Source organism: Zingiber officinale, chromosome 8B (assembly GCF_018446385.1).
Source record: "Zingiber officinale cultivar Zhangliang chromosome 8B, Zo_v1.1, whole genome shotgun sequence".
In the NCBI taxonomy this organism is placed as follows: domain Eukaryota; kingdom Viridiplantae; phylum Streptophyta; class Magnoliopsida; order Zingiberales; family Zingiberaceae; genus Zingiber; species Zingiber officinale.
In genome coordinates, this window is record NC_056001.1 from 88985430 (window position 1) to 88995242 (window position 9813).

At 40.9% G+C, this 9813-nt stretch overlaps 1 protein-coding gene across 4 annotated transcripts; it reads left to right on the forward strand.

Moving 5' to 3' along the window:
- Positions 1–4644: 4644 nt before the first annotated feature.
- Positions 4645–7706, forward strand: LOC122017230 (pentatricopeptide repeat-containing protein At1g05670, mitochondrial-like). Of its 4 annotated transcripts, none has more exons than XM_042574788.1 (3): positions 4645–7000; positions 7108–7245; positions 7322–7706. In XM_042574788.1, exon 1 carries the CDS (start codon positions 4661–4663, stop codon positions 6833–6835), a length of 2175 nt encoding a protein of 724 aa, XP_042430722.1. In that variant the 5' UTR covers positions 4645–4660; the 3' UTR covers positions 6836–7000; positions 7108–7245; positions 7322–7706. The 4 variants fall into 4 exon arrangements, with proteins under 4 accessions (XP_042430722.1, XP_042430724.1, XP_042430725.1 ...); XM_042574790.1 differs by having other exon boundaries at positions 7108–7174; positions 7250–7706; XM_042574791.1 differs by having other exon boundaries at positions 7108–7174.
- The last annotated feature ends 2107 nt before the right edge of the window (positions 7707–9813 follow it).

The following is a 9813-nucleotide window of genomic DNA, read 5'->3' on the forward strand; positions in this document are numbered from 1 at the left end:
TCACAAAAAAGAGTATTAGAGTTCACAACAGACATTTGGTCAAACTTTTGAAATAGAGCTTTCAATCTAGTGTTCAGTTTAAACATGTCCATCTAAATGATTATACTCAGACCAGGATAGACATGTAGAAAAAAAAATGCAGAATTAAAAATAAAGTAAAGAAAAATGTATAATAAAAATAAGAAAGAAAAGACAAAAGGAAAAAGAAAAATGTCTAGAGTAACTCATATGCTAATCAACTAATGTTAATCGAAAACAGTCCCCGGCAACGGCGCCAAAAACTTGTTACGTCATCGCAAGTGTATGGTTACGTCGTCAGTAATATAAAAGATTATCGTATCCACAGGGACTGTCGATTAAGCACTAATTAACTTTGCACGATGAATTATCTAGACAAACGTGGAAAAAGAGAGTAAGAGAAAGAGAAGAGGGAAGAGAGAGAATGGATCTCGAGAGGGGTTGAACTAATAGGATGGAGGATGATAGATTCTAGGATTTCGGTTTCCTTATAATGCTAGGCAATGTTACATAGATTGCTTAGTTTCTATCCTCTATGTTCATGCTCTTGTAGAAAGTTATATTCATTACAGACTCTCCCCTGCAGTGGATAAGCCAGCATGATCTCCTACTCCATGTCCTATGCTACTAAATGGAAGTGATTCCTATGAAGTTCGTTTAATAGGGCAGCCCTGTCACGACGCTTTGCGGTCATACAACACAGAAACACACTAACACACAATAACATAGAAATAGAAATTGAAATTACGCCCGATCCCCTACTTCCTTGTGGATATTTGCTTCTCCTTTCAAGGTGATATCCTAGACGTCCGTTTAATGGAGCAACCCTATCACGACGCCCCGCGATCATATGATCTAGGGTATCTCCCCTACGGGATCAACAATTCTACACAACTATTTGATAAAATATGTAAAATATATATATATAAGCATTCACACACACACACAATCAAACATGAACAAGACAATAATAAGTCATTGAATAGAAACATGACAAATCTATATAGTTTTACATCTCCATTACATCACAAATACTTCCTACATCCCAGATCTGGAGATCTACTCCATTTCTAAGGAAGAACAAACCCAAAACATAAAATAAAGCATACTTACAACCCTAGATCCGAGAAGAAGGGGAAGAAGAGATGCTTGCCGATGATTCCGATGTCTTGGGGATGTCTCCTTGCTTCGGAGATGGATGGATCGTGAAGGAATGGAGGAGAATGAAACTCTAGGGGTTCTCCCCTTTTAGGGGAGAACCCTTCCCCAAGGAGAGGGACGAAGTTCCAAACCCAAGATGAGTCTAAGAATGGGGATCTTGACCCTTTTATACCTCCTCCAAGCTGCCCAGGAAAACCAGGATTAAAGGGGTCCGGTAAACCGGGGTTTTCATCCATTAAACAATCTTGTGATTCATCCTGAACCAAAGTTGTATCTCTTGAAATAATCTTCAATCTGATACTTGAATTGAGCCCTGGATCCAACCGAACCGAAAGTTATGGTGGTTCAAAATTTGGTCTGCAGTCTGGGCGGAGGTCCAGTTGAACCCGTAGTTGGGAGGCACGATTGTGCCATTTAGCATGGGAAGACAATGCTTTCTCTCTATTATATCTGAAGCAAAGTTGTATATCTTGAAGTCAGCTACGTTTCAGTATAAAGAATATCCCGAAACTCCAACAGAACGCAAAGTTATGGCCGAATTACGATCGGTCTGCAATCTGCCCAGAATTCAGCACAGCTCTGTTTTGACATGGCACGACCAGTGTTCTTCGTCACACGGCCATGTGGAATCCACACGGCCTCACAAGGCTTCCTCTCGGGTTGAGTCACACGACTGTGTGGCTCACACGGTCATGGCGTTCTTCTTCTCTGCCAAAGTCACACGGTCGTGTGGATTCACACGACCATGGCCTTCCTCACCACTAGAAACTTAGCACGGTCGTGCCATTTGGCACGACCATGTGCTGCTTGGACACAGGGGCTGACACGGCCTCTGGTGAAATGGAACGGCCTTGCCTTGCTCTGCCCCTAGATTGTTGACACGGCCATATGGGTCACACGACCGTGATCCTCCTTGCCTCTGGAACATTGGCACGACCAAAGCAAGATAATGGCCACACGGTCGTATGGCCTACACGGCTCAAGCTCCTGTGTACGTTTTTGCTCCATTTTCGTTCCAAATAGCATCTTATCAATAAAAACAAGCAAATAGCAGATATTCGAACAGAATATAATAGAAGTATGACATTATAATGAAATAGGGTACAATAAACATAAATTATGCTCATGAAATACAAGTAGATGTGTATCAAAGTATGCATAAAAATGTATATAATATATGCACATCATGTAGCTTAAAGGCACATATGTAATTAAGAGGGGGAGGAGGGGCATTTTTATCTTTTCATTGTTTAGGGCTTTAAAGATGGAAGGGAGCAGCTGGTTTAGGGGGCTTCTTCTCTTCGTCTGGGAGGTCAGTCGCCGCCACGAGGAGACAAATTCGGCGCCGCCACTGCCACCTTCTCCTTCATCACCGACAAACCACTGCTCCCTCTCTCTCTCTCTCTCTCTCTCCCTCACACCATGCTCGTCTATGTTTTTCCGCCGCTGTCACCAGGAGGATGCACGCTTAGGCCGCCTCACTACCTCTTCTCTTGCCGACAACCCCCTCTGGCGTTGGTTTCTTCACGCCTGACCACCATCCTCTCACGGATGGCTATACCATCTCCCTCACCAGTAGCCACCTCACGCCGTCAGTGCCACTTCTCCTTCTTAATGTCACACCACGTTTCCAGTGCTAACTCCCCTCTTATGGCTAGCGCCAGTGCAACCTCATCTCCATGCCGACTACCGATGTTGATGCTGATGTTTTCGCCCTTTCTCGCCCCCGTTCCTCGCTACGCACCATAGCCACCTTCTGTGGCTTCGGTAGCAATTGCCAGGACTGCTTTGCGGCCAACGGTGGGAATACCCTAGTCACCGGCGTGGCTGCCAACACTACCAGCGCAAACCCAGCACAACCTCTACTACCAGAGCAGTCCCCTCTCACCTCCTTCGCCATTTATCGGACTACACAGCCTCCCTCTACATGTTGGTAGTCCGAGTGCTGCCTCCGGTTCTACCTACTTCTCTCTCGGTCCGCTAGTGGCCAAGTGTCACCTCCCCTTTCCCCTCATAGCCATTACAACCATGCCCGGTAGGGATTTGGTGTCTGTTGTCCCCTAGCACGAATCTTGCTATTATAGCTGTTGTTGCTGATCTGATTGTATTCCACCTCCGCTGTGTTCCGACCTTCGAGTTGAGGCTATATACCGATCTTCACGCCATTGTCTTATTCGAGCTTGTCTGTTGTATCCCGGCTTGCATGCCAATGTCATATCTTGGCCTGTGTGTCAACGTCATATATCGTCCTGTGTGTCGCTGTTAGGTCCTTGGCCTGTTGCCATCTTCCGGGTCCAGGTCGTGTTTGGCTCCACGCCACCAGACCTAGATCCACATCCGGCTCGCGTTCATCTACTATTCCGAGTCACAACAACTTGAGCAGCGTCTAGACTAGCTCATCGATCCACCAGAGGGTGCCCCCAGGCCAAGGTACATTTTCTATTTTTATTCTATATGCATTTCATTATTATACGTCTTAGCCCGTTTCTTATATATTCGTTCGATCTGCCTCGAGTATCGGGTACCAGAGACCGGGGTGACCCGGTCGCTGGCTGCAGGTATAGCGTTGGCCAGAGGACTTCTGACGACTTGGTCAACATAGAAGCAATCATAGCATACCCCCCTCCGAATCATAACAACTTAGTCAACATTTCATCCACCTCACCCGGCGATCCTTCTGGCTCAGACTCTGAACAGGATTAGATAACAATACTAAAAATTTTTATACGATATTATACCGTACTTAAATTTTTTATATATCAAAAATTTTAATATGAAAGATATATATTGGTATGATATATATGGTATATTATAATTTTTGATATTTTTCTCACCTCTAACAATAAGAGAACGTGAACCTTTCAATTACGAAACTAAAAATATTGGATCATCTTGGACTTATGTGTACGATCTCACCATATTCTTTATTTGTGCTCTTGGGAGACCCAATGAACTCTTGGTAGATCCAATGAACTCCATCTAATGGTAAAAGTGTCTCTCCGATGATAGAGTTGCCACTTAAGTTGGTAAAAGGCTAAGCCCAAAGACTAGTATTACCAACAAATTCAAATTTTACCATAATCTTTTTCCTCTGTCATTATGAAGTGATGACAAATGTGATGTAAGCATCTTCAAGTAATCTACAAGAAGACAATTACAACACAACTGGAGTGCACTGGGCCATTATCATCATTTTAGAGATTGCAAAAACAAGAGAATTATTATTTGCAAATTTTCCATTGAAATTGACCGTATAATAGTAGATGGTGATTCCTCAAGCATTGTTATCCGGTATTGGTGTCTGACTTGTAATTTTATTTTATTTTTTTTATAAAGTGAAAAATGTATCAAAACACAACCTAATTTCGCTAGAAGGGTGCACTGCCGCATTCAAATTTGGGCCTCCGGCCCAGCGCACTGATTACCTGGTTAATTCGGCCTTCCGGTCGAGGAAAAGCAGGTGGGAATTCCGAACCCTCTCATGCTCTGCCGCGCCGCAGCTGAGAGCCAAAGGAGCATCTTCCCCATCGTATACCGCCGCCTGCTCTCCGGCCGACGTCACTCCCCGCCCATAGATTCCCTCACCACTTCCATCCGCCCATTTCCAGAATACTCCCCCAAGAAGCCTGCCATCCACGACGCTGACCTCGTACGCAGCGTCGTCACCGCCCTCAAGCAGCGCCGGTTGGAGCCTGCAAGCGAAGTCCTAGGTCATTTCGCCACCGGTTTTCGCCCCGACCACCTCATCTGGTCCCTCCCGAACCTCCGCTCCGACCCCGACCTCGCCCTCGCGCTCCTCGACTGGTTCCGCTCCTGCAGGCGCCCCGTCCCAGCCGAGGCCCTTGCCATCGGTGCCCACCTCTCCGTTGTCTCAGCTGACCTCTCTGGCGCACGCCGTTTGCTCCGCGACGGCCTACTCTCCTATCGTAATTTTGTTGGTCGGGTGATCTACACCTACAAGTACTGGTCCTCCATCCCCGCCGTCTATGATTTGCTCTTCCGTGCCATCGTTGATATCAATAGGCTCGACGAGGCACGCGCCTTGTTCCGCCACTTGGTCACTTACGGAATCATCGTGTCCTCTGATTCTTGTAATGCGTTGCTTGCTCGTCTGACGCTTGACCATTTGCAGAGTACATTTGCCGAGTTTCAGGAACTTGGTCTTCGATGGGACAGTAAGTCTCATAACATCCTAATTCACAGTCTCTGCTGCGCTGGAAAGACTCAAGAAGCTCATGAAGTCCTGCTTGGGATGAAAGGCAATGCGGATGCTTCACCTGACGTCATAACCTTTAGCACCCTCATTCAAGGATATTGTAACGAAGGGGAGCTTCCTAGGGCCATGGAGTTGTTCGAAGAAATGAGCAACAAGGGCTTAGCTGCCAATGCCTTTACATATAACAGTATAATCACTCTCTTATGCAAGGATGGTAAGTTAGTAGATGCAGAGAGGATGTTTGTGGAAATGTTGCACCGTGGCGTAGCACCAGATCGTGATATATATACTACTCTGATTAATGGCTACTCCAAAAGCGGTAATCTGAATGCAGTGTATCGGCTTGTTGAAGAAATGAAGAAAAGCCAACTGGTTCCCGATGCAATGACTTATACTTCAGTGATATATGGACTCGCTAGGAGTGGAAAGATGGCAGAAGCAAATAAAATGTTGCAAGAGATGATTAACAGAGGGTGGAATCCTGATGAAGTTACTTACACTGCATTGATTGATGGCTACGGCAAGGAAGGAAAGATCAAAGATGCCTTTTATCTCCACAATGAGATGCTTCGGGCAGGTTATGTTCCAAATGTAGTCACATACACTGCATTGGCAGATGGCCTTTGTAAACACGGGGAGGTAGAGGCCGCCAATGAACTCTTGCATGAGGTGTCTGGAAAAGGACTAGAGCTCAATGAATTCACCTACAATTCATTGATATATGGCCTTTGTAAAGTTGGTAATATAGAACAGGCAGTGCAGATCATGGTGGACATGGAAGCGGCAGGACTTCGGCCAGATGCTTACCCTTATACCACTCTCATGGACGCTTATTGCAAATCAGGCAACATGGATCAGGCCCACAACCTTCTTAGAGAGATGCTGGACAGAGGTATTCAACCTACTATTGTTACTTTTAATGTTTTGATGAATGGCTTTTGTACTGCTGGGTTGTTGGAGGACGGGAGGAGACTTTTGGAATGGATGGTCAAAAAAAGTATAATGCCAAACACGACAACCTACAACTCTCTTATGAAGCAATATTCCATGGAGAAAAATATGAAGACTGTGACAGAAATCTACAAAGAAATGTGTTCTGGTGGAATAATGCCTGATGAGAACACGTACAATATTTTGATCACTGGACATTCGAAAGCTCGAAACATGAAGGAAGCTTGTTATTTCCATTGCGAAATGGTTAGCAAGGGATTCAGTCTCAGAGCTACTTCTTATAATGCATATATCAAAGGGCTTGTTAGGAAGAAAAAGTTCACGGAAGCTAGGGGATTATTCAAAGAGATGAGATCAAGAGGTTTTGTTTCTGACAGAGATATCTACAATATTTTCATTGATATTAATTACAATGAGCAAAATGTGGAGATGACACTTGAACTTTGTGATGAGGCAATGCAAAAATGCTTTCAGGAATCTGAGCTTTGAGAACATGCATTTGGTTTCAAACTGAAAAATATAAACTTCACATGGAGTAAGCTTCTATGACATGCAACTGTTATGTTGCAAGGAGAAGAATTCATGACATCAATGACAGCGATTGATGATGGAAGATCATCTCATCAACTTACGTGATCAATTGTCTCGTTCACAGTACGTACAATATCACACATGCTTTCTTGCTTCATATCAACTGTTCCTGCCATTCCTAAGATTACGTTGATTACCATCAGTAGCATTGAGTCTCACTTTTATTGCAGAGATGTAGAGACTGCCCTGACATCTTGTCAGAGTTGATTAACAGGACGATCGTGGACATTGCCTCAGGTTACCTTTACTTCTACTCAGCCATTCTTCATAACCAAATGACTTCAATAATCTGAAAATTCAATTGTTCGGTAGGGCATTTTTCATCTACAAAATATTGGTTCTAGTCCAGTTTTGACTACACTGATGAACATTCTTCTCTATCAGTTAACCAATGAACTGATATCTGAAAATTTGAAAGAAATCCATAAAAGCCATGGAGAACATTTCAAAAGATATCAACCTCTGGGTAGAGCTGACGCCACAAACCGTTTATGCCCCTTTATTTGATGAAAGATAAAGAGACGTTTCCAACAAAGATCTGGATAAGAGAGGTGATTGCATGTCCAAAAACATTTTACACATTTGCTTCCCAGAGGTGAAATTCCAATAATGATCATCATGTTTATCACATGCGTCTCTTTCTAATGGTGCGAAATTAATTCTGATTTCAAGATGAATAAGAACATGTCATTTTTTTTTCAATGTAGATTATGATACACTGCATATTGGATGTTGCTCGACTTTTGGATACATTTGCAATGTTATAGTTTCAAGAGGTGTAATAGTAATTTTATATCAATAATCTTTATAAAATAGTGGAGGGCTACTTAGGATTTCATTTAAAAAAAAAAAAGGTAGCCCGGTGCACAAAGTTCCCGTCATGCGGAGTCTCGGGGAAGGATCCATTGTACACAGTCTTACCTTGTTTTTTACAAGAGGTTGTTTTCAGGATTCAAACTTGTGATCTTTTGGTCACATGACAATTATTTTACCGTTGCGCAAAGATTCACCTTCGCTACTTAGGATTTCATAAGTAGGAAATTTTAATTCCCCCCCTTAATATGATACAAAAGTTGTTCGTCCTCGTCCCCATAGGCTAGCTGAGATGGTAAATGGCAGAGTTAATGTCCCATAAGATCTAGGGGTCAATTCTTCAAAGGTCTCCTCAATGTTAGCAGGTAAGTTAAAAAAAATTCTCCTTATCATTATTATTAGTTGGGTAATTTTTTAACAATAATGTATAACTTAACCTAATCTCTTAACATGGGGAAGAAAGATCACTTGAATTAGTTTATCTCTAGTAAATGATAATCCTAGTATAAGTACAATCAAGTTTACATAGTATGCAGGTTTGTACACCCTTAGTGGTCTAATATTTGCCATCAATTACTAAGTATTTATGTTTATTATAACTTTGTGCACTTTAATAGTATTGTCTTTGGTTATAATGCAAGTATGGATATTGTTAAGGAGGCTGTGAAGTAATTTTCATCTATTTAAAATGATGTTGATGAATTTTAAATAATTTTAACTAAATTAGTAAAAAATATTTTGATATAATAATATTTAGAATTTATGATTTAAAATTTAAGATTTTAAGATTTAAGATTCAATTATAATTATAATAGTATATATCGAGTAGTTTGGTAGCTGTTATAATATGAAAATTTGACTATTTTATTTTAATCAAAATTATTATATATAAAATACTATTCTATCAAAAAGTTTTTTTATTTAATCAAAAATATTTAAATTTTATTTAAATCATTTTAAACAGATCAAAATTACTTTAAAACAGCTAAACCTTAATTTATAAAATCTTTAATCTTAAACTCTGAATATCATTATATTTAAATATTCTTTATCAATTTAATTAATATTATTTAAATTTTATTAAAATCATTAGAAATTAAATAAATCATTTTAAAATAAATTGTATTAACTATCTAACTAGCTGCTACATAATTATAGAAGATGCTAACTAATTGTTACTAAGGATAAATCTAGAAATTAGAGTTGGAATGAGCTTAAACTCAATGAGGCGGACTCAACTTTGGATGCGATAAGAATGAATTTTAGTAGTCTAAGTAAAAATTTGCATAGATAATAATAATAATAATAATTAGCTAAGCAATATCCCTCTCAGTATACCTAAGTAATCAAACTCTTTGATTCAACTTGGAACTCATTTTCATGGTTTTAGGTACACAAGCTTCATTTAACCTCTAGCAAGCCATCGAGACTACTAACTATTCTAAAAATTATAGTTACCATAAAAAACCCTTTAATAACACGGTTATTGTGCAACACGATTCCACGTCCATCTCAGATTATAACCTACCTCTAGGATTTAGATTAATATCTTTTCCGCTAGACCAAACCTCAAATTTCACATGATGCAACGAAAAAGTCACTACAAGGAACATCCACTTGAGAACTTTTCCTGATTTTTACTATGCATGGTTTGATCTACAAATTGATCATGTGATATTCTTTCCTTATTACTCTGAAGGGTTAAATTGATTGATCCTGTCTAGAATAAATGAAGATAAATACTAGCTTTGATGAATGATGATACCTGATACAGATAACTTTATGTAGATCTAGAAAAAACTCTCCATGATCTTACGTACAACGAGATAAACCAATAAAGCATTAGTGACTTAAGATCGGGGTGGGGATCCCTAACTAGACCCTCCGACGCTCAAGTCAGTTTCTCTCTCAAAAAGTGGAAGAAAGGGAGAACAACATTAACTGAAGTGAAACAGAGTTTGGATGCAAGAACTTACGTACCTTGCCAACGGAGAGGATCCCCCTTTTATACTACTTCACGTGACCTCCGTAGTTGTGAAGTAGTCCCCGGTTCGTTAGGGTTT